Source organism: Astatotilapia calliptera, chromosome 7 (genome assembly GCF_964374335.1).
Source record: "Astatotilapia calliptera chromosome 7, fAstCal68.1, whole genome shotgun sequence".
In the NCBI taxonomy this organism is placed as follows: domain Eukaryota; kingdom Metazoa; phylum Chordata; class Actinopteri; order Cichliformes; family Cichlidae; genus Astatotilapia; species Astatotilapia calliptera.
The window spans coordinates 44218705-44243312 of NC_137428.1; the positions used below are offsets into that span (position 1 = coordinate 44218705).

The following is a 24608-nucleotide window of genomic DNA, read 5'->3' on the forward strand; positions in this document are numbered from 1 at the left end:
TTCCTAATTGGTGATGCATCTTCTTTGTGTCACAAAGATAAGACATTGCTGCACAATCACCAATATTGATTGAACGAATCTGCCTGTAATCTCCCTCATAATGGAGCTACTAACTAAAAAGTAATCTCGGGAAGAATGTGAGTGGTGCACTGGTCTCTGAGAGTGGGGTGATGTGAACACACAGCATCACAAAGACCAAAATCATTCATGTATTGTTTAAGAATATCTGTAGTCTCCCAGTTCATTTGACTAATTTCTATGAATTCCTGGATTAAAACCCAGGTTGCAGTCTCCCCCTATTATAATGGTGGTGTCAGAGTGATCCGAAAGTGAAGTGAAGAATGTATGGTTAAAGGAGGGGTCATCAACATTTGGTCAGTATATGCCATCAATACATAGATATTTTATTTTTAGATGTACGTGTAGGTACGAGTCCGTGTGAGGGAACTGCGGAGAGGTGTGTTTATGCAAATATTTTGGGCACATGAGTTAACTGGCTAGTCATTTTAAGCCTCTTCCCTGAAACCAACTCCACATACATCCCATGTGACAAATCTCAGTGAATTTCTGCTGTAAACCATTCAGACAAAGAATAGAAGACAAATGCCTCTCTGTAAATAACATTTATTTAGGTATACAATTTAGTATTCTTATTGACTGTGCACCACCACTGCCTGTCTCGCTCCCTTTTCACTTGGTCGACGTCAGTAGCTTCTAAATGCAGCATTAAGCCTCACCGGAGGGCAATAAAAAAAATTTTTAAAACAAGTAATTTTCCTACAATGTTTACAGATGCAGGATCACAGGCAGTGCAAACCCACATGCTGCAGGGAATGTCACAGGAATGGCAAAAAAAGAACTAGATCCAATGAAAAAAACCAAACAAAAACCTAACTTACCAGTCATGTCTGAAGTAGCAACTTTTAGTCTTTTAAAGGACCCCATTGTCCTGCTTGATATCCTGTACCCCCCCCCCCAAAAAAAACAAACAAAAAAAACAAAAACTATCATGGAAGTCGAGGACATGGTGCAGCAGATGAATCAAAGGAAAGGGGAAAAAAAGAAGACGCAACCAAAATTTTGCAGGGAACTTGAAAGTATGAAAAGAAACTAATAGTGTTCTCTAATACTAAACCAACTGCTATCAAACACAAAGATGATCATGCCCATTTGGTCTCCCTTTTAATTTTCAAGGAATGAAGACATGAAAACGCACACAAATATTTCTCAAGGAGCACACACAGATTCAGACTCCTCAAAGTTGAGTGTTCTCTATTCACCTATTAGCGAAAGTGAAATGTAGCTGGTGCCGTCTCCACATTGTGCTGATGCTGGATTTAAGTGCTTCTAATGACATGAAGGAAATGACATGTGGAGTTGTGAGGATGTGTGGCAAACGGACCAGATTTAACGGATCAGGTATTGCACAGATTATTTATAATAATCTTTTTTTTTTTTTTTTAAAAAGAGAAGAAATAAGGCAAAAATAAATATACAGCAAGTTCATACAACATTTACATTTTTAGTCAGTCAGATACTAGGTTTTTAGGAGAAACTGTATGTGTGTGTGTGTGTGTGTGTGTGTGTGTGTGTGTGTGTGTGTGTGTGCGCTGATTAGTCATCCCACTCATCGTCGTCCTCAAAATCCTCATCTTCGTCATCATCATCATCTTCATCTGAGAAAAGAAATATTAAGATGAAGAAGGCGGAGAGTTTTCATATTGGCTCAGTCAATCAAAATCTAAACAGGAAATAAACGAGTGAACAGACTTTACAGATGACCACACATGTGCTGACAGACACACACCCCTAATGGTAACCTTTGCTCAGTCTCCCTGATGTGCATTCAGGGATAGCTAGCACGCACGCACGCACGCACGCACACACACACACAGTGGTGAGAGGTGGGGCAGTGATAAGTACTTGACTACATGTTTGATGAGAAAACTAAACTGAAATACTGGTAATAAACTAGAGATGGACCGATCCGATATTACGTATCGGTATCGGTCCGATACTGACCTAAATTACTGGATCGGATATCGGAGAAAAATAAAAAATGTAATCCGATCCATTAAATATCACGAAAGCACCTCACAAAACTTGCAACACGCCGTAACTCGCCTCAGAACGTCGGAGCAGTATGCATCACGTGATAGAGCAGCTGTGGCATGCGGGACCTGTCGGTGGTCTGGATAGCATTTGGAGCTTTTCATCTCCGACAAAGTTATCCCCGAGAGAAGTAAAGAAAGTGTGTAAGTCCATCTCTGAATGTTTGTAAAGCATTCCCACGTTAAGCTTAACGAGCGACTGCCTCTCGCTCTCCGGCTGCTACTTCAATCGTGAAACTGCTTAATGATCAGCTGATCGGCTTTTCTGTCGTGAGTCTCTCTTGTTTGTTTTTGGTCCACTTTGCGCCAGAACGAGCAAACCAGCGGCTGAACAACAGCAGCACGTTTAAGCTTGATAAGCTGTTGTTAGAATTTATTTAATATTACTTTCTACACCAGGATCTTTTTCTACGTAGCTGACGCTGGTAACTATGCAGGGGCGGATCTAGCAAAGTTTAGCCAGGGGGGCCGATAGGGCATTAACTGGGAAAAGGGGGCACAAAGACATACTTTTCTTTCTTATTCTCATTTAAAATGTCGAGCTTTTAATAAATAATTATCTGACACCCAAAGTTTTAATTTGATGTAAAATGAATAGAAGTCAATTACTGTATATAGTGACTATTAAGTCTAATATATATACCCTAGTAAGCTATAGTACATTTTCCTTTGGGAAGGTACCATCTGTGCAGTCTGCAATTTTGTTGAAGAAAGATGTTGAATCTATTTAATATTTCTTGAAAAATAATTGATTTCTGTGCATTTTTTTTCACACTGCATCAAATTAAGGTTGATTACGTTGATTAAGCATCATGAGGTGGAGCGTGAGGGGTGGTTCCCTATTCTTTATTTATTTATTTTTGTTGTTGCTGGGAGTTGGAACCCTATTAGTTAGGTTGCTTAATATTTACGCTAAGTACTCTTTAAAATACCAGAATAGGGAGGATGGTGTAGGTCTAAGTTTATTAGATTGATCAGTATTGCTGAACTATGAAATATTTTTTTTGTATACAGGTATAACAGAATAGCTTTAGTGTAGTTGTTGTTTTAAACTTGAGTATGAATTTGCAGACTTGCAAAATGCAGCAAGATATTTTAAAAAACAGTTTTGTTGATTAAAAAACACTATATCGGATTCATATCGGTATCGGCAGATATCCAAATTTATGATATCGGTATCGATATCGGACATAAAAAAGTGGTATCGTGCCATCTCTATAATAAACAATGAACAACAGGTTGAAAGGTCCATGGAGAAAATCGACTGACAGAAAAAGGAACATTTTCAGGCTGCTACCTGAGGAATGGATGGCTTTGCTCCTCTTCTGCATCACTTCCATGAGAGCACCAACAATGCCTGTGGTTGGAGCTGGTGTCGGAGGGCCGGACTCTGGATGATCCGACACCTGGGAACAGACAAACAGAAAACATAAAAAGAATTGCAACATTGTAGCATTGTAACACAATCCAGAGGAAAGTTGTGGTTCAGAGTTTGCTCTTCACATTATTGTTTTAAGATGAACGTTTTAACTTTAAATGAATCTTATGGCATTTAGACATTTATAATGGAAAACTGCTCATATGAAAAGGTAGATTAAAAATGTATTGTCTTAAAATGCATCTTTTCTCGTGGTTGGTAGTCTAGTAGGTTTCTTCACTGCCACCTTTTGCCAGTAGTAGCAGAAGCTTTTGGGGGTGAGGTGGAAAAACTCGGGATGAAAAGTGGAACATCAAGTTGTATTTTTGCTGAAATACCCATGTCCATTCACTACATGTCCTCTTGTTTTCTGAATAGTCTTCACAAAGGCACATTTGCAAAAGATATTTATGGAATTTGCTTTAAATGACAAACAACCCAAAACATAACAAACTCTCATTATACAAATTAAAAATCATGCTAAATTAGTTGAATGTTATGCCCACACTGCAGTACTTTATATACACTGTAGAAAACCTCATAATTTAATTATAACATAAGACCTAGGTTCAGTTTTACAAAATAGATTATGATTATGAAGTAGATAAAACAAATGGGGAAACATCAGATCTCTGAATACATCTTTTCCCACAAAGGATCTTGATTACATTAATTTTTAAGTCTGACTTAAAGGCAGACTGAGTGACTATATGAAATGCATAGATACGTTTACACTGCCATAAAAGATTTGTCTAAAAAGGGCTGAATATAGGAAAAGCTTAGTTTTGGAGTAAACAGTGGACAGGCTGATTTAAGCAGTAAACAACAAAAACAAAACATTCCACTGGTAATTTTGGTGGGCTTATCTGAGACTGTGGTTAGCTGGCTAATAAGTAGTAAAATTTCCAAGTAGCTTATGAAGAATCTACCAGGAACTACAATGTGGGTTTTCACAAAAACAAAACAAAACCCCAGAACGAAAGGAAACAAAAAAAGGCTGTCTTCATATGTGCAAATAAAGCCTCAAGTATTTATTATGTATTATTGTAGTGATCGCAGTGATCAAAGGGACTGACTCACAGTCTTGAGCTGGATTCCCTGTCGGATCTGGTCCAGCAGGGCATCTCGTCCAGTACTGGAAGTTGGCACTCTGTTGTTTTGCTCCACCTTCTTCAGCTGGGTTCCTCCTCTAATCTGCTCCAACAGCACCGACTTCCCACTTGGACTTGGTGAATGAGGCGAGTCTCCACCCCCACCTACGCTATCTGGCTCTGGAGGAGGAGGTGGGCCAGGTGGGGGAGGAGGAGGGGGAGGTGGCAGTGCAGGAGTGCTGCTCACCACAGAATGCTGTGCCACTGGGAGAGGTGGAGGGGGTGGAGGTTGGGGAGTAACAGAGGCATGTAAAGGAAGGGGAGGAGGAGGGGGAGACTGGTGGTGGTGGTGGGATGCAGGAGGCGGCTGGTGACTTCCCCTGGTGGGTGGAGGTGGGGGAGGTGGGGCACCCAGAGTTCCCGGTCTGGAGGGAGGTGGTGGAGGCGGGGCTAAGGCCGGGGCCCTGGATGGAGGAGGGGGAGGAGGGGCTCCTCGGCCTCCTCTGGAAGGTGGAGGTGGGGGTGGAGCCAAGCTGTGGGGCGGCGGGGGAGGAGGCGGAGGGCCGCTTCGAGAAGGTGGTGGAGGGGGTGCTGTAGAAGTAGAACACAACAAGAAACATCCTACGTTTAACTCTTGTGCAGTTTTGCTCCACTCTGCTGCAGCACTGTGATCTGGGGAAACATCTGGATCTGGAGCTCAGAAAAGTAACTAAGCCCCAAAGTAACTAAGCCTACGTTCACACTGCAGGCGAAAGCGCCTTTCAAAGCCGATCTGGGTCACTTTCGTATGTGGTACTGAATCCGATACATATCTGATGTTTCAGAAAGCGACTGCTGTTTGAACGGTCATGTCGCATTAAATCCGTCTTTTACGTCACTGACACAAGACAGACGCTAATTATCAGCGCCGGAGACATTGTGAACGCTTCCTGGCCATCCAGTGTAGATGTCAGTGAAACTGTTGTGAAGACAACGTTGGAGAAACGTGAACATTTTATTTGTACTGTATAATCTGCAGATTCTGACAGAAATCTGCAGCTATCCTTTGAAGCACCGCTCCTCTCTAAAACAGCAATAAGGATAATCATTAGGCCATATCTAAATAACAAAATAACTTAATAACTTAAAGCAAAATTGGGAAACGTAAAGTTCGAAACAAGTCTTTATATTAACGGCCATCAGTCAAACAATACCGTTTGGTCTGGGTCTAAACGGCGCGTTGTGTGTGACATCTTCTTTTGCGCATGCGGGCCGCTTTGAGGGTTCACACTGGAGCGCGTTTGCTGTCACATTTTATTTGTAGTGTGAACAAGCAGACAAAAAAAATCGGATTTGATCAAAAAAATCGGAATTGAGCATTAAGACCTGCAGTCTGAACGTAGCCTAAGGGTCTAATGTGGGTCAGTTCTTACCACACTGCAACAATTACTTATGCTGCAGGCCCAGTCTGCTGCAGAGCAGGTTGTGTTTGACACAAGAGATAAATTTGTAAGAAATCACCATCTATCGACCAATCAGCTCACTGGAATTTTTTTTTTAGGAAGAACCTAAAAACCTCTAAATCCCTGGAAACTTTAGAGATCGTCTGAAGTCTTTATCTTTCCCTGAAATGCACCAAGTAAAATGATACTTGAGAGCTTAGAGTCTTATCCCTGTCGATGTTTCTCAGTGGTATAATGCTGATTACACCAACTTTTCCTAAGTTAACTAGATTAAGTAACCACAGATTGTCTTACTAAATTCAAACCACCTTCATGTGACTGTAGATACCTGAAATATTTGAAGCCACATGAGTAAAATATATCATGTGCATGCTAAACTAACTTCATACTACAGGCTACTCTCTCAAACAAGGCATTTTATAAACTAACCAGTATTAGTCTGCAACACTAAAAAAAATAAAATTCTTATAAAATATTAAAGATAAATGAGGGAACGACTCGCATTATTAGAATATAACAGGTAATTAAAGAGGGGTTCAATTTACACCAACACATACGCTGGCACTGTCCTAAATTCAAACACCTCTTTTCTAACTAGTCCATGGTAACATGATTCAAACAGTCAGGACAGAAGAATCTGAGTATGTTTCACAAAATAACAATTCAGACTCAGAAAAGCACTTGATCTGCTCATATTTGCTGTGTGATGTGAAAAAAGGAAGCAGGTGGCAGCTCAAGATAAAACCGTGAGAAGAACTGCAACATGTGAATTTATAAAAGTTCAAAAATATCAGATCTCTGACTTCATACACTGACCAGTGAGAATCAACTGGATTTTTATGAACATTTCACTTAAATCTGGCATTTATTCAGTTATTAATTATTTTTTTTAATGATGAAATATCCCCAAAACGATGAAATAGCTATGTGTTTTGGAAGTGGTAAACAACACAATAAAAAAAATAAGCATTTTATTCTAATTTAAAAAATGTAATTAATATACTGTATCATTTCTGTGTTCACAGTACATTTTTGAACAAAGACATTTCTATTTCTAGTTCAACAATTTCTATTTCTCTGTGAAAGACAAAAAATGGGAACTTAAAACTCTTTTTTTTATACTGTTCAACAATTTGTAATTATCAGTTCAGTTCACAGGTAGGTTAGTGTGTGTGTGTGTGTGTGTGTGTGTGTGTGTGTGTGTGTGTGTGTGTGTGTGCTCACCCTGTCTTCTCAGCTCGTTCTTGACTGCCTCCACCCCTCCCTTCTTCTCGATGAAGTCGTAGATGACCTTGGACGTTTCTCTGTCCTTCAGCTGAGCCTCAGAGATGCCGCACATGTCGAACAGGTTCTTCAGTTCAGGGTCCAGGTTATTCAGCTGTTGACAAAGTATATTTTAAAATACGCTTTACGCTGGGGAGGACCTTATGAAGAACCTTATGGTGCAAAAACCAGGCCAGCAACTCAAATATGACTTTAGCCACAGAAAAACAAAAATACTTGGGTGGCCGTTAATATGGGCGTTGGTAACAGTGACGTAAACTTCATCTAATGCTTTTTAATGTCTGATGGCAGCAGAAAGAGACAGTAGATATGTCTGTATATCAATAACATGTAAACCCAGATACAAGGTAAATCAAAGTCTTATCAATCAGAATCAACTTTGTCATTCTTCCCCTTCTGTGGTGTTTCTGTCCTGCTCATATCACACAACCTGAGCCCGTCATCATTGCTATAAAGCCCAGCATTTGTGCAGGAGTTTATGTCCCATTTCCCCCTTTTTCCTCTCTATATGAAGTATGTCCATGTGTTTATAAGTCAAAATTATGTTTTCATCCAGCAAGTAACTAGAGAATGAGAACTGTGAAAAGTTGCACATTCATAAACTTAAAGTGTGAACTTTATAAGGATGTCATGTTTCTGTATCATCTCTGTCCTGTTGGACCCTCAAACCCAAAAACACATCCGCCTGTTTAATGCTCCGATATATTCAAAATCTAAAGAAAACTATAGTGTACAATTTTCTAATCCAATAAAAGAATATTTACTACATCAGCTTACCTTTCATTTTATTTGAAATCTACAAAAGGATCACATCTTTTTAGCTTATTTGTAGCTGTCACTGTGGGATATTGCCCTAAATATAACTACCTAAAGCTTCCACACAGTTGGAGTGGACGTATTAATTTGTTTGTGAGATAGTCACAGAGATATAAAACAATATGAACTAAAAATAAATACCCTGAACACCAAAACACTAGGTGGCTGCCACAGGTGTCATCTTTCTCATACAATGTAGTGGAGAAATAACAGGTGATACTACATGACATTTAAAATAGAAACTCTGCTGGGCTGTAAAGTGTGTTCTTTGGTTTCTGTGTGGATGTATGTGACAGATTTCACTGTCTTCACTGAAGATGACTGACATTGGTCCAGAAAGGTAAACACGATGCTTGTTTTGTGAATGTCATAATGCTTGCAGTTTAATTCACATCTTTTTGTCGATACTTTTACAGTTTCCTCTTTTGATTTTTTTATGCTGTGCAGACAAAAACAAACAAACAAAAAAACAAAACAAAGGACTGAAGTAAATATGGAAGAACAGGTAAGTTTGCTGTTCAAAGATGTATCCGGGCTAAGGCTTTAACCTTGTATGTTACTTACTGTCACTGTTTGTCTATGGAAATATTAACTCCTGCTGAAGATCTTCAATTCAGTTTCAATTTAGTCTTATTTATATAGAGCTGAATCACACCAGCAGTGGCCTCAAAGTGCTTTATATTTTAAAGACCCTTTAACTGAATAAAACTGGTTTTAAAAGCTAAACAGCTCCCTGTTTATGTTGGATTGTTTTTTTTAAACTAATAATAGACTTCCTCATGTTCTAGGTCTGATGAGTGTTTAATTTGTCCGCAGTGCAGGAGCTCAGACTGACGCTCAAAGTGCCGTGTGACACCTTGTGGTGAGCAGCAGGAAATGCACACTGGCTGTACCCTGATTCCTGGTATCCAATCAGGTATTTTTATTTTTCTTATGCTTATGTGCATTAGAAACATTTATCGAAGCTTTAAAGATTATACTAACCTTACAGGTTTTGTTTAAAGGATGCTACTAAAATAGATGTTTTAGCAGCAACTGAGTTTTTTGTTAGTACGATTCATTTCCTACGCACAGCCTGATCTGCAGTATAACTGCTGTGAGCCATTTTTAACACATTGGTCTATTTCTTCAGAAATCTTTAGACAAAATGTGATTTCTGTAACTCATATGATATGATCAGCTGGAGAGAAGATAACTGACACAGGTCTGGATTAGAGAAAACCCAAAATAAACTCCAACATCTGCATCTTTTTTAAAATCATTAAGGTTATATGCTGTACATTCATTCCAACTTGGAAAAACACTTCAAAGAAACCATTAAAAGCCCAAAATTACCAAAACATTCGCGCCCATGTTGAGTGTATGCAAGCTTCTGATAACAACTGAATGTGAAAACAACAGAAACAGTCTTTACTTGTTAATAATTTTGGATAAAAATGCTTAATGTGATTTACAGAAAAAAATACTTTAATGTTGCTCAGTGGAACTTTGTATAATTTTGTCTATTATCAGACTTCACTGACACATGATGGCTCTCTTACAGCAACAGGAGAGGTGTTTAACTGTTGCTAACAGTAACAGTTTTACATTACCGTATTTTCACGACCATAAGGCGCACTGTGCTAAAAGGCGCAGTCTCAGTTATGTGTGCCCTTACTGTATTTAACACACACATAAGGCGCACTGGACCATAGGGCGCATACAAGTACCGTATGCATATTTAAAAATAAAGCGGGAGCAAACCTGAATTCAGTACCTTACTCACATTTCTATTGCCGGTAATCGTCATCATCAACAACACACAAGCATACAAGTGTGCATATTTAAAAATAAAGCAGGAGCAAAACTGAGTTTGGTACTCACATTTTTATTACCAATAATCGTCATCATCAACAACACACAAGCATACAAGTGTGCGTATTTAAAAATAAAGCAGGAGCAAAACAAAGTTTGGTACTCACATTTTTATCATCAATTAAACCCATCGAAGTCCTCATCCTCTGTGTCTGAATTGAACAGCTGCGCTAAATCTCCATCAAACATGCCAGGTTCACTTTCTTCACTGTCAGAGTCACTTTCCGTGCCGTGCGGCTCCTCGGAAACGATGCCGGCTTTTGCGAAAGCTCGAACAACAGTGCCAGCAGACATGTTAGCCCAAGCATCTACAATCCATTGGCAAATTGTGGCGTAACTCGCCCGGCGCTGCCTTCCACTCTTAGTGAAACTGTGGTCTCCACCGGTCATCCATCGCTCCCAGGCCGCTCGCAGCCTTACTTTGAACGGGCGGTTCACACCGATGTCCAGCGGTTGGAGTTCCTTTGTCAGGCCTCCCGGAATGACAGCAAGCTCACAGTTCATTTGCTTCACAAGTTTTTTCACATCGGCTGTGAGATGGGCACGCTACCGTGCTGGTCCCCTTCTTCTCCACAGTGTGACTCACCGGGATGTCAAAAGTGAGCGGGACCTCGTCCATGTTTGTGATGTGGCTGGGCTGGATGTTTTTGTCGCCGATGTGTTTGCTGCAGTAGGAGCAGAAGATGGCCAGCTTTTCCTTATAATCCGCTGGAAGTTGCTGCACTACCGTAGTCCTGGTCCGGATGGGAAAATGGCACCGTTTCATAAAACGAAAGCACCAAGACGGACCTCCTTGGAAATGTTCAATGTTCATCTCTTCAGCTAGTGAAACTGCTTTTAGCCGAATGGTGACCGTCGAAACGCTTCTCCCGCTCGCTCTTTGCTCGATGATCCAACGCTCGAGTCTTTCCTCCAACTCGGGCCACCTCGCCTTATGTCCGCGGAAACTCGGCTGCGTTTTCTTGACCTGCCGGAGCTTGTTTTCCAGCTTCCTCCATTTGCGAACCATCGATTCGTTAATCTTAAATTCTCTCGCCGCTGCTTGATTTCCATGTTCCTCCGCATAGCTGATGGCCTTCAGTTTAAACTGTGCTTCGTAAGCGTGTCTCTTTGCCATTTTCAGGGTTGTTAAAACAACGATGTCCTGCATAATGCACATACCTGTTCTTTTATACAGGTATGTGCGATTGTCCCGGTATATACGATCAACGCCCACACTTCACCCTTTAACGTTCTCATGGTGTTCTCTACTACGTCCTCCTTACAACACATAGGGCGCACCGCGCTATAGGGCGCGCCGCACTTTTTGAAGAAAATCTAAGACTTTTAAGTGCGCCTTATGGTCGTGAAAATACGGTAAGCTAAAAAAAACAAAAACACAAAACTAAATTTAAATACTAAATTTAACTAAAAACAATGCCAGAAGCCTTTAGAGAGCGATCTACATGTTGGTCAACTACATTTTAGATATTTCTGTATAATTTTGGAAGGTTGAGCAATTTCTAAAAGTGTATCCTGATCTTGTCGGGACAATAAGTAACTGTGAATGGATCCAAAATGTATCTGAATGGGGCTTGCAGGGACATGACTGATCTGGGCCTAATCAAGTCTGAATCCATCATCCTTATACATTTTGGGTCTGTAAAGTAGACACATAAAGCTTTAAACAAGTACGTTTTAATTAATTGCAAGTCATATAGTAATGTATCATAAATGATCCAGTAACACACAGTAAATGTTGCCAGTACAAGGAAAGCGGAAGACAGCGTGACAGCTACATTATTGCCCACAGAGTCAGCGTTACAAAGATGTAACCTACAGATGTTTTTTTGACCTGACAGAAAATCTCCAAATTCCTTCTGTGCAGGTTCTCAGATGCAGAGCAGGAAGCAACAAGAGCCAAATTTGTGCGATTTCATCAAGCAGCCACCACACAAGTCACTACTGTGCTTGCTTGTGTGTGTGTATATATAAAGGGGGGTACTCACATCAAAACCTGTGTTTGGATCCCAGCCCACATGACCAATGTGCCTGAAGAAGACAGATGTGTAGTGAGATCATGCAAACACGCGTATGTAAGTACACAGAAGAACATCAGCTGGTTAGCATGTGCACATGATACACAGTGAATGCACACACTGCACTCTGATAATGTGGCCATTGAAGGCTCTCAGACGTTAATGTAACATGTTCACTGTTGCCACAAAGGAGCCTATCATTGCTAGATCAGACTGTACAGACACCACAGTCCAAAAACTTTATCATTTGTCATTGTGTTTCAAGTTTTAGGGTGTGTAAAGCAGACTTTTGCTTTTCTGCTGTTCAGTCTCTGCCTACCAGCTAACACCAGCCTTTCTAATCTTGTGTTTTCCAATCAGCAAGCTTGATACAAGATTCTTTATTCGTCACATGCATAGTTATACAAATATAACACGCGGTGAAATGTAACCTGACACAATCCACTGGTCACTGTTATGGTGACCTTGATTCAGCTGCTTTCACAGAAAATCTTTTGGCTGGGTGAGCTACAACTCTATCATGATTACCTGCAGCTGGGAATAGTAGTCTTCCCACTCTGGAGTAGGGCTGTGCGATATGACCAAAATCTCATATCCCGATATAAGACATCTATCGTCCCAATAACGATATAAATCACAAAAATTTAACATTTTTTGTAAATTCTGTGAATCTCGGGCAGCTCGACTTGTGGGAAGTGTTTCCAGCTGGGCGTCATGTAGCTGGAGTCGAGTGTTTTAACCAATGGATGAATCGATACATTTTTAGACATAAGTTGTAAAGGCCGCAGTTTTCTTTGTAAGTATTTATTACACGGCGTGCTGCGGGGAAAAGCCTGTTCTAACGTTTGAGTCTAAGGTTTGTTTTCTAGCACCTGACGGCTCTTTTTTGCTTCTCATCCATAAACACTCTGCATACTCTTTCACGTCATTCAGTTTATTTTGAAAGGTCTCAACAGGATCTTGAGCTTTATTCTGAAAGGTTTATGTGGAAAATAAACAAGCAGACACGCGGTGGTTTTACCGTCGTTGTTGCTAACGACAACGCATAAAAACAGGCACTTGTCCGTCTGTAGTGTGGTTATATTAAATATAAGAGAAAGAGAGAACTTTAAGAAATTAATATAGCCACTACAGTGACCATCAAAATGATGAGAAAATATTGCCGTAAACAGTTTATTTTGCGACACCACAAAACAAACGATAGTGTAAAATGAAACGATAGATGTTTTTATATCGTCAGCCGATATATATCGTTATATCGAACAGCCCTACTCTGGAGATCAACTATGAGCTGGAGGTGTGAATTAGGTCATATTTGTGGGTTTCACAGCGTGGTATGTGTGCATATGTGAGGATATATATGCACATGTGCTAAAGGGACCACGTTTTTAACCCCTACCCTTGTGACAGTAAACAACAGAGAAATAATCAGCTACATCTCGTAGACAATTTTCAACCACACCAACTTAGACTGCAGCTGGTGGTCCTTGTTCTGCTCTCCCACTCACAGCAGATCTCCACAGCAGAACTAGGACTACTGTTGCCAGGTTAAATCTAGGATACTGCAGTTGAAATCTGTTTGGCCACAAGACAAAAGGCCTTAAGAGAGCAGAATGGCCACAAGAGCAGCTTGCCCATATGGAAGAACTGCAGTTACTAAACTGTCAAAATTTGATTGTGCAATAATAAATATTAATAATAAGTAATTTTCTCCATCAACAGATGAAAAAGTTTAACTACATGATAAAATATGTTCATTATTTTAGACATTTGATTTGGTTCAATAAATAAAAAAAAAGTCTTATTTGCTCAGCACTGGAGCACTCAGTACACTGTGTGGTGTGACTCGGACTCACTGGAAGTTGCTCGGCGTGCCGATATCGGCCTTCGTCAGTTTCTTCTTCTTGCCTTTGGTTTTCTTGTCCTTCCGGCTCAGGCCGCTGTGGCTCAGCATGTTGTTGATGTGATATGGCTGTTGATGGCTGTGGGAGTTGTGGAATCGGACATTGTTGATCTCCGGGTTCTTTATGTCTACTGTGGCCACATGCAGAGTTGGGCCTGTGCATGTGGAGGAAGTTAGCAGAAAGAGTTGAAAAAGTAACAACCACTATAATTTTTTTAATGATTTTTAACAACTCAGATTTTTATTGTCACATATTCAGCCAAAAAGTATCTTTGTGTGTGTGTGTGTGTGTGTGTGTGTGTGTGTGTGTGTGTGTGTGAGAGAGAGACACAAAATACAGAGTGAGTGTGATAAGTACTGATGATATATGCTGATGATACAGATGAGTATCGCCAACTCATCAGAAGTAGCTCGATGATCTTCATCGAACTACTACAAACCGCCTACGATGGCTCGACCAGCCAGGTACGCATTCATGACGAAGTGTCCGAAGAATTCCCCATCATGACAGGGGCCCGGCAGGGCGATGTGGTGTCACCGCTGTTGTTCAACATCGTCATCGATGCGATAATGCGCAAAGCATTCGAGGGCCGCCGCGGAGTCCAAGCCTCGACCGATCGATTTATCACCGATCTAATGTTCGCTGACGATAGCGCCATTTTTGCCGAAGACGACACCGAGGCAACTCACATCCTCTATGACATTTCCCGGCACTCCAAACTGTACGGCCTCAAGGTTAACGCCGAGAAGACCAAAGTCCTGACCACCGACGGCTCACCAACGATCGTCCACCTCGATGGTGTGCAGATCAAACAAGTCCAACAATTTCAATATCTGGGGTCCCTCGTCGAGGAGAAGAAAGTGGCATCATCAGTGGAGATACGCTCCAGAATTGGGCAGGCGGCGGCAGCATTTGCTTCCCTGCGCTGGTGCGTCTGGAAGAAGAACAACATCTCATTGGCGACAAAGATCTGCCTTTACCGAACCCTGATCCTGCCCATTCTACTTTACGGCGCAGAGACGTGGACAATGCTCAAACACGACCTGACCAAGCTCGAAGTTTTCCAAATGCGTTGCCTTAGATGCATTCTCGGCGTTTCCCTTCACGACAGTCATTCGAATGACACCATCCTCACCAGCTGCGGCAGCCAACCGACGATCAGCGACCTAATCCAGCGCCGCCGACTCCGTTGGTTTGGCCACATTTGTCGAATGGACCCAAGCCGCTACCCCCATGGCCTACTCTGCTTGACCCGCCCCACCGATTGGAGGGTGCATCGAAATGCACCAAAGAAGACATGGATTAAACAAATCCAGGATGATTTGAAGGCCCTTCGACTTGACCTCGAGCAGGCAAGAACCATCGCCTTAGATCGAAAAGCGTGGAAGATAATCGTTGATCAAGCAAGAGAACCTGCGGCACCTACAGCAGCGTACTGGTTGCGTGGCAGACCACCGCCGCTGGTCGCCTGCTAAGGACAAGAAGAACTCATCAAAACATTGGTAGTGTTGTGGTGTCACTGTTTTAGTTTTTATTTGTCATATGCAAGTTAGCACAGGGTCAACATTGGAATGAAATGTGTTTATGTGCGAGTAAATGAGTTTGTGTGTACATATTTGTATGCATCTTGACATCATGAGTTCAGTATTAGGACAGTGCAAAAACATAAAGGGACATCCATTGTGAGAGATTTAAACCTAGCACAGCACCTCTTGACAGATGCAGCACTAATCATGGCAGCACAGGAACAAGCTCCAAGTACAAGATCCATAGAAACTGGGTGCAGGCTGTGCACAGATGCCCCTGAGACAATCCAGCACATAACAGCAGGGTGCTAGCAGGCAGGGCATACATGGAACGCCATAACCAAGTGGCCGACATAGCATACAGAAACATCTGTGCTGAGTATGGCCTGGAAATCACAAGGTCAAAATGGGAACCCCCCTTATGGTGGTGGAGGATGGCTGAGCTAAGATCCTGTGGGAATTCCAGATACAGACGGACAAAATAGTGGTGGCTAACCAACCGGACATAGTAGTGGTGGACAAGCAGAGGAATACGGCTGTAGTGATACCGAATGAAAGCAACATCAAGAAGAAGGAACATAAGTACCAAGGGCTCAGAGAAGAACTCAAGAAAATGCAAAGAGTGAAGGTAACGGTGGTCCCATTGGTAATCGGAGCACTACGTGCGGTGACTCCCAAGCTAGGCGAGTGACTCCAGCAGATCCCAGGAACAACATTCGAGATCTCTGTCCAGAAGAGTGCAGTCCTAGGAACAGCAAAGATGCTGCGCAGGACCCTCAAGATCCCAGACCTCTGGTAGAGGACCTGAGGTTGAAGGATAAAGATCACCCACCCTTATTTACACAAATATATATATTTTAAAGGCTTAACGCCTGTCTGAGGGAACTGAAACTAAATTCCATGAAATGCTGGTTTGCTCTTAACTCTAGGAAAATAATCCAAGCAAGCGACCCTTTTTGACACTCTTACAGTGCCATCAACATGCCTTGCTATAACCCCATGTACCGATATGACAGAAGGCTGCCACAAACTGTGTGGTTTCATCCGTCTGCACTGAGCATTCATGACATATTCTTTTTTTAATGTGCACAATGAACTGTCCATGTTGTTGGTGCAAGCCATACAGTGTGGAAATTCCTTGTAATCTCCACAAACTGAAGTAACATCTGACACAGCCACTAATCCACTAGTAATCTATGTCTGAATCCCTGGTTGCACCCCCACCACACTCCCCAAGAATTCTGGACTTCTACAACTAGACCAACAGGTCTACCTCATCAGCAGCCTAAGGACTAGGGTGGGATGGGGGAGGTGCTTGTTTCCCTGCCTTCAAACAGAGCTGTTGAGGTACTTTTGCTTTGATATCAAAATAAGTACTTTAATAGTACTGACTGAAAAGAAAATACAAAGGATTAATCATTTATAAAATTCTAAAAACTAACATCAAATATCCATCCACACTGATAACCACATTTTACAGCTTCTTAATTAAAGCAAGGACTCAAAAGCAGCCATCTTTAACCAATATCCAACCTAATCATTTAGATGAACAAAAATGAAGAACGTGCTAATTTCTATTTTGAAAAAAATTCACAAAACATGAATGAAGTTTAATAAATATTTTAAACTGATGTAATACATAATTATTAATAAGAAGTCCTGGCATTAGCAGGTACAATACACACATAACAATCAGTAATGCACTCAACCACCGTGGCCTGTATGCACGCTCACCATGCAAGGCTCCACAGCTGAAGAAAAAGCATGTTGAAGCGCAGAACAACATTTAGACAAGGTCAAAGGTCAAAGGCACTGCAAAAACACAATACCAACAGTGAAGTTTGGAGGTGGGAACATCATGGTGTGGGGCTGATTTTCAGCATATGGCACTGGCATGCTTCATGTAACTGAAGGAAGGATGAATGGAAAATGTACAGAGACATTCTTGATAAAAACCTGCTGCCATCTACCAGAATGATGAAGATGAAATGAGTGTGGATGTCTCAGCAAGACAATGATTCCAAACACACAGAAAGAAAGAAATTCAAGTTGCTAGAATGGCCCAGCCAATCATCTGACCTAAATCCAGTTGAAAATCACTGGAAAGCACTAAAGCTCAGAGTTTATAGACGGGGCCCACAGAACCTTCAGGACTGTTTGTGGGGAAGAACGGGGCCAAAATCAGACCTGAGCAATACATATGACTAGTTTCTCCATACTTGAAGATGTTATCACCAACAAAGGCTTTTGTATGAAGTATTAAAACCCACACCAGAGGGTTTAAAGAGAACAACAGAAAGCGTGTGGTCTACATACGGCACAGAAAGGTTTCTCCATAAACCAGATTTAACCTGCTTCACTCTGTCAGTGTGAGAGCCAGACTGTGAAACAATGCTGCCAATGTGTTAGGAAACAGTCTAATGGAATTTCTCAAACACACACACACACTAACACACACACACGTTCTGTAGGACGAACGCTGTTGTCATCACTGTCTCGCCTATGCGGTCATACAAGGAGGTCCTTCTACAAGACCAGTGTTTGCCAGTTTGATCAACACTGCTCTTAAACACTGGATAATGGGAAATGGACTGGTTCATATATAGCGCTTTTCTACTTTGAGCACTTAAAGTGTTTTACACAACTAGCCTCACTCACCCATTCACAAATTTACACCCATTGCACAATCTAACATTCAAGTGCATTCAGACTCCGATGGATGATAATATGTTGCCCAAGGATATCTGGCATGCAACCACCAACCTTCCCCGTTAGTATGTGACCTGCTCTACCACCTGAGCTACAGCCACTCCTACAGCCACTGCAGCTCTGAACTGTTCTAGAAATAACTAGCTGAACTGGACATCAGCTGGTTCTTATTCTATATCCTAGTACAAAGTCAATGGATTCCTTACCAATCGCCATCAAAACTGTCTGAAGTTCATGTGTTTAACAGCTTTCATTTAATGGTCTCTCCACTGTAACCATCAAAACCCACACAAGCAAGTTCAAACAGATATTCCAACTGCTAATTCACTCAGTAATTTTCAAAATACACACACAAAGAACAAAACAAAACAAAAACTAGAAGGTCAATAGTAGCAATCGGGTGCATTTGTTGGGCATATTTGGTGGTTTATAAGCAGATGATCTATATGTACGAAACGGCAGTTTCTGAAATCTAAGTGTTACTAATGTTTAGGAGGTGTATTTACAGAAAGACCTGTCAAACCACCATTTAATTCAATGTAGCAAAAGAGATTACATGAAAACTGAACCAAGAAACTAAAAGCTCAACATGTATTTGCGCACAGATAATTACTGCAGTCCTGGCTTAGATTCTTAGAATTCATTTATTTAGAATAGTAACCTGCTAATATTGGAAATGATTGAGTGCCTATATTCTTGGTTATTCAGTGCTTCATATGCTACAGTTTTAGCATATTTCTATCAATCCTCTATTGAATCCTTGGATAACTGAAGCGTTTACTTTGCCATTTCTCCACATGTTGCATCTTGCTGTATTTCTTTGGGTTTTTTTTTTACTTCAGGGGATGAATGACATCCTCATTTTATTCATTTCTATGTACTTGTTATTGAATTTTTTAAAGCCTGAATGAGAAAAATAATTTTTACAAAATTAACTAAAGTTAAGAGCCTACGTAAGCAAAACTTATTAAGAGTTTAACATACCATTTTTAGGGTCGCCTCTTTTCTCTGCAAAAGAAAAATTAACAGAATTATGGTTTCAGAAAAGTAATCACGAGTCAGCAATCTTTAGAATGTATGAAGCGGAACTTATTAAGAGGTTTTAGTGAGAAAAAAAAAAAAAAAAGAGTCAGAAAAGTGCTTTTTAGGTTCAGTTAGTTCTGTTAAAGCCCTAAGCTGCAGAAATGCTGCTTCACATATGAAAAAGCATTTTAATAGAGCAGTCAGGTTATTCTTGGCCTGAGCAGAAAAAGAAGAGAAGCAAAATATTTGAAAGCTCAACTGTGTTTGCCATACAGCGTCCTGCCAGCTGTGCCAGCCCCGTGAGCCTTTGAACCCTCAGTCATCGTCACAGTTTGAGAGGTGCACTTCAAAAGGCCAACATGCTGGAAGGAGCTGAAGGGAAGTCAGAGGAGCCTCACAGCAGAGACATTTACTCTACTGAGAAAGACTGACAGCTTTACAGCAGCAGAGAGAAAGAGATGGAGCACACAGCAGCGAAGCGAAAGAAAAAATAGAAATAGGGGAACAAAACCCCACAGAAACAAACAAAAACACAGTCCCAAACCAAACCTGTCAGTGGAAACCACAGCTTGATGACTGATATGAGAGGTGATTTTTTTTTTCTTCCGAGAAATACTTTTGGTGAGGATCAGTCCTCTACAAGCCTTCCACTGCTAGTGTCCGGAGAGTCAGTGCTATTCACAGCTCAAAGTAGAGCTGTTTTTACTTTCACCACTAAACAATCCTGCACTTTTAACTACCTCCCCTCCCTTTTCTAACAGTGTGCCAAACTCTAAGTCAGCCCCAAACCTGCCTTTAAGGCAGTGACTTCTGAGCCGCATTCAGGCTGAGTGAGCAAAAGATAAGGTGTGTTCTCCAATAAAAGTTGTGAAAGGTTAAACCAATTGAGGAAGAACACAAAGACAAACTGATACATTAAAGTTCACCTATTTTCCGCTGTCGTCGGTTGAGCAAGTCATCAATGGTGGCTCTGAATCGTTTGGCTTCTTCTTCGCTGGCGAAGTTCAAGCCAATCTGACATGTCTGAAAGAAAGAGAAAGGGTGAAATGTGATTCTAACAGCTTTCTCTGAAGAACAGAAAAACTGTGCAACATTAAATCGTAATACACTGTAGGTGGATAAAGACAAGCCTGACAACTGATATTTGGAAATATGAAAGAACCACACAGCCTTATTTTATGCTGATAAAATTCTTGGTGAGAATAGACTCTAAAAACAGGAAGACTAATCATCTGCTGTAGACATTCAAGTCTTGAAGAAGTCAAAAGAAAACAAACACTTACATCTCCTGCAAATGTAATGAAGTAGGGTCTGGAGTTGCTGATGAAGAAGTTGTGGTAGAGTTCCTGTTCGAACATCATTTTCCCTTCCTACAGAAAAAAATTACGGAAAAATGAAATTGAAAAAAAAAAAAAAGTTCAGAAAAAAAATCTGACTTCTAATCCTCTACAACTTAAATTCATACTCCCAACAACCCAAAGAGAGATTTAAGAGCTGGCTGCTTGTTCAAGAAATTAAATGTCTTCTGGAAGACAATGATGCATTTTGGTATCCTTGAACACACCTCCATAAGGAGCTCACCTCCACTTAGTTAAATGAAAAAAAAAAAAAAAAAAAAAATCACCAACAACACAACCAACAAGAAACTGCCAAATATTTGCAGCATGCATTTTCTATCTACAAGTAGGGCTGGGCCGTTAATTAGAAATTCAATTAAAAATTTGGCTTTGAACACAATCAAACAATTTAAATATGATAAAACAATTACTTATAATTTTTAAGCATAAAACTTGAGCCCTGCCTCTCACCCTATGACAGCTGGGATAGGCTCCTGCGCCCCCCCACGATCCCGAAAAGGATAAGCGAAAGCGAATGGACGGACTTGTATTTTATGTTGTGTAATAAATTAAACGCAACGCCTTTTTTCATATCAGTACGTTTACTTCAGCTCCAGCCGAGATGACGGAAGAGTACTTTTGGTCAACGAGCACTGACTAGAGGAAGTAAAAGTTACAAAAAGGTTTTTCAAATCAATTTTATTTATATGGTGCCAAATCACAACAACAATTGCTTCAAGGTGCCTTTTCTGCAGGTGTCTCAGCATTTCCTAGTTTCTGTTACTCAGTCCATGGGACTGAGGTGCTGGGTTTATTATTGGCCCTGCCATCGCACTACCTATAGTTATAATACAGGTCATCTGAGATGCAAGTCTGCCGTCACCTGCACCCACAGACCACCCTCGGTGATCAATACCTACTCGTCTGGTCCACAAACAGTATAAAAAATAAACATAGTTTACAGATCTGAAAAGTGAAGCAAAATAGCTTAAACCTGAATTCTATTTAATGGCCACGAGGAGACAATACTTCTGGCTGCAAATACACTCTGAAAAATACTTTCCGCTGAGTTAATGAGTAAAGATAACGAGTTTATCAGTCACTTATTTTGGGTCATACTGAATAGTACTGACTGGTCATACAGTGTTTCAGAAAGGCAGATTATCCCTGTTACATTCATGGCTAAACGTGAATGTAACAGGGATGGTAACAGTCAGACCCTCCTCTCTCCTGTCACATCTAGTTCAATCAACAGATGGTTTGTTAGCTTAATGCAATCTTATACTTCTGAAATAAAACCTGACCAAAATAATCATGACTGTCCTTCTTGTCATAATTCAGCATTCCTTGATTCTGATAAGTGAGCAGTGTTTTTTCCCATTAGAAAGAGAAAATAAATATATACATGCATATAGAGCAGGGCGATATGGCCAAAAATATTTATCACGATATATATTTGAAAATTTGCGATAACGATATAACCGACGATATAATTGATGCGAGTCAAAATACAACTCCACAACATTACTAGCGCAAAAAGACAACCTTCCATTTATTTTCACTTAAACAAGAAGCTGGTTTTTATGTACATTAAAGCTTTATAAAAATGTAACAGTGCAAATGCAAATTCCTTGCTGAAAGTTTAACCAAAAGGCATTTCCAGTAGAAATGGGCTGACATATCCTGAGCATAACCATGTATAATATCCACTGAAGTTAAAAAGAGGTGCTTTGCAACATTAAACTGCAGTGTGCAGTACGTATTTTTCGGACCATAAGGTGCACGGGATTATAAGGCACATTAAGCGAAACAAAGCAGTCAGATAAATCAAACTTTATTAAACTCATTCTTCTTGCTTCCTCCACTTCTGTACCATTGATTCATTAATGTTGAATTCTCTGGCAGCGGCTCTATTCCCATGTTGTTGCAGTATATTAATGACTAATCTCGTATTGTGGATGGATTATCTCAGTTGTTCTCCTGACTGAAGTTTGGTCCGTTTACAGCATCCTGCCATGCGATTGCATTTGTCTCTAACTATCAGGAACCTTAACGTTAACTTTTATAAGTGGAAAAGTGTTAGTGTTCGTCCTCCAGCTTCACTGTTTATGTTATGCTAACATAGCTGTGTCGCTAGCGATCAGGTAGCACATCATTATATACCAGCTAGCCCAACATCAGTAACCCTACAAACGTCACTGCTGTTTAGTTTCCTCTCTTCATTTATGTTGGACGTGAAAGCAGAGCTGTACGTTTGAATTTTTTCAGAAATCTCTCAGTCAGAACATGCTATATCATGCTTAGGTAACTAGCGAGCTAACTTCCGCTAGCTTCCTGCTAACTTCTAACTCCGTTAAATGTAATAAATTTTGTTTTCATGGATGCCTGGAAGTTAAACTTCATAGTTACACCTGGTAAAGCAGCAATGCTGATCGTTTTATTAAAGATGAAAGAATTTAGACAGTTTTTAACTCTCAGTGATGCTGCAGTGTTCGTTTGACCTGAAGTATACGGAGTTTAGGACCCAGATTACTCCCAGATTTAAGAGCATCTTAGTCCGACAAATACGACAATAACGACGGCCGCTTGCATGTTCTGCAAAAAAATGTGCTTTGTCGTGTATCTGACGGACAAACACCAAACCAGTTTCACATCACTGAAGTTGCACCGTTTTTTACAAACCAATTCTGGTTCATCTGTTTCACTCAACAATCGGCCATGTGCGTATGAAAACAAAGGCTCTGCGCATGCGCGTTTTACTCATATTCTATCGCGATATTTCATTTTCCTATCGTTGTCTAACATTATACCATTACCATGAACGGTATAATATGGCCCAGCCCTACATGGATATATATACAGCTTAAGTCCACACTGATATTACTTTGAGAGCCTGTATCCGCCTCAGGCAGTAACCACACATCTGATAATTCATTTTGATCCATTTGAGATGTGCAACTGAATGTACATCATATATAAAGTGCTGTTCTAATTAAGTCAGTGAACACACAGAGTAAATGTGAAAAGTCTGGCCACAACCCTCCACAGAAGCACTGAGAAAAAAAACTAAACAATTTTGTTCCAAGCACTATTCTTGAATAAAGTCTTGATGCATGCTCAATCATCCAGGAGAGGAAATCCCAAAAAGTTGATTCTGTTTATCTGGACGTAGCGTTTTCAGTGGGAGAAACGTTTCCACACTCATCCAGGTGACTTCTTCAGTCTCAGCTGACTGCAGGTTTCCCCAATCTTATAAACAGTTCATTTGCACAATAACTGAAACTAGCACCACTGGCAAACAGCGTTATTGCTGTTTTTGTTGATCAGTGGTCATCACAATTTGCATATTAATGATCAAGGAACTGACCTCACAGCCCATTGTTTGCCAGTGGTGCTAGTTTCAGTTATTGTGCAAATGAACTGTTTATAAGATTGGGGAAACCTGCAGTCAGCTGAGACTGAAGAAGTCACCTGGATGAGTGTGGAAACGTTTCTCCCACTGAAAACGCTACGTCCAGATAAACAGAATCAACTTTTTGGGAATCTAAGTAACCCCCTTTAAATCCGTGTTCTTATTTCTTTTACAAACAAGATATGAGTGTTTGTGAACATTAGAGGCAGATTCTATTAAATGCACCGATTGCCTGTTTCCAGTGCTGTAACCACTGCTAAGCTAACTGGCAGCAGGTTCATATCTCAGTTTTTCTTCTGACAGAAAGCAAAGAGGAAGAAAGAAGAAAAAGAAAATTCCAAAAATGTGAAAATAATCATTTAAGATGCATCTTTCAACTATTCTGCGGTGTTTAAAGCTTTTGGATTGTTTCCGTTTGGTGTCACTCACCTTGATGTCAAAGACTCTGATGAAGTAGGATCTCTGAGGGTTGTCCTTGACAAGGCAGACCACTCCACAGCACCTCTTCACCCAGTTACAGCTCCTCTCAGCACCATACACCTGGACCACTGCTGAACACAGAGTCTGAAGCACAGATATGATGGTTAATATCATCACCTTTGTGATTTACAGAAAGAACAAAGACAACTACAGAAAAGAAGGTTACGTTGCTGAAAATGTAACC

At 40.6% G+C, this 24608-nt stretch overlaps 1 protein-coding gene across 2 annotated transcripts in view; it reads right to left on the reverse strand.

The window, feature by feature from the left end:
- Positions 1-608: 608 nt before the first annotated feature.
- LOC113026240 (actin nucleation-promoting factor WASL-like) overlaps positions 609-24608 on the reverse strand; it is a 30262-nt gene continuing 6262 nt past the window's right edge. Inside the window, exons 2-11 of one of the 2 annotated variants that reach the window (XM_026174774.2) lie at positions 24374-24508; positions 20479-20565; positions 20122-20218; positions 19157-19180; positions 13890-14091; positions 12004-12046; positions 7286-7439; positions 4609-5210; positions 3409-3517; positions 609-1676 (exon numbers count right to left, since the gene is read on the reverse strand). In XM_026174774.2, the coding sequence (XP_026030559.2) occupies positions 1615-1676; positions 3409-3517; positions 4609-5210; positions 7286-7439; positions 12004-12046; positions 13890-14091; positions 19157-19180; positions 20122-20218; positions 20479-20565; positions 24374-24508 (1515 nt within the window). In that variant the 3' untranslated portion in view covers positions 609-1614. The remainder of the gene's footprint in view (positions 1677-3408; positions 3518-4608; positions 5211-7285; positions 7440-12003; positions 12047-13889; positions 14092-19156; positions 19181-20121; positions 20219-20478; positions 20566-24373; positions 24509-24608) is intronic. The other variant, XM_026174775.2, reaches the window with a different exon arrangement.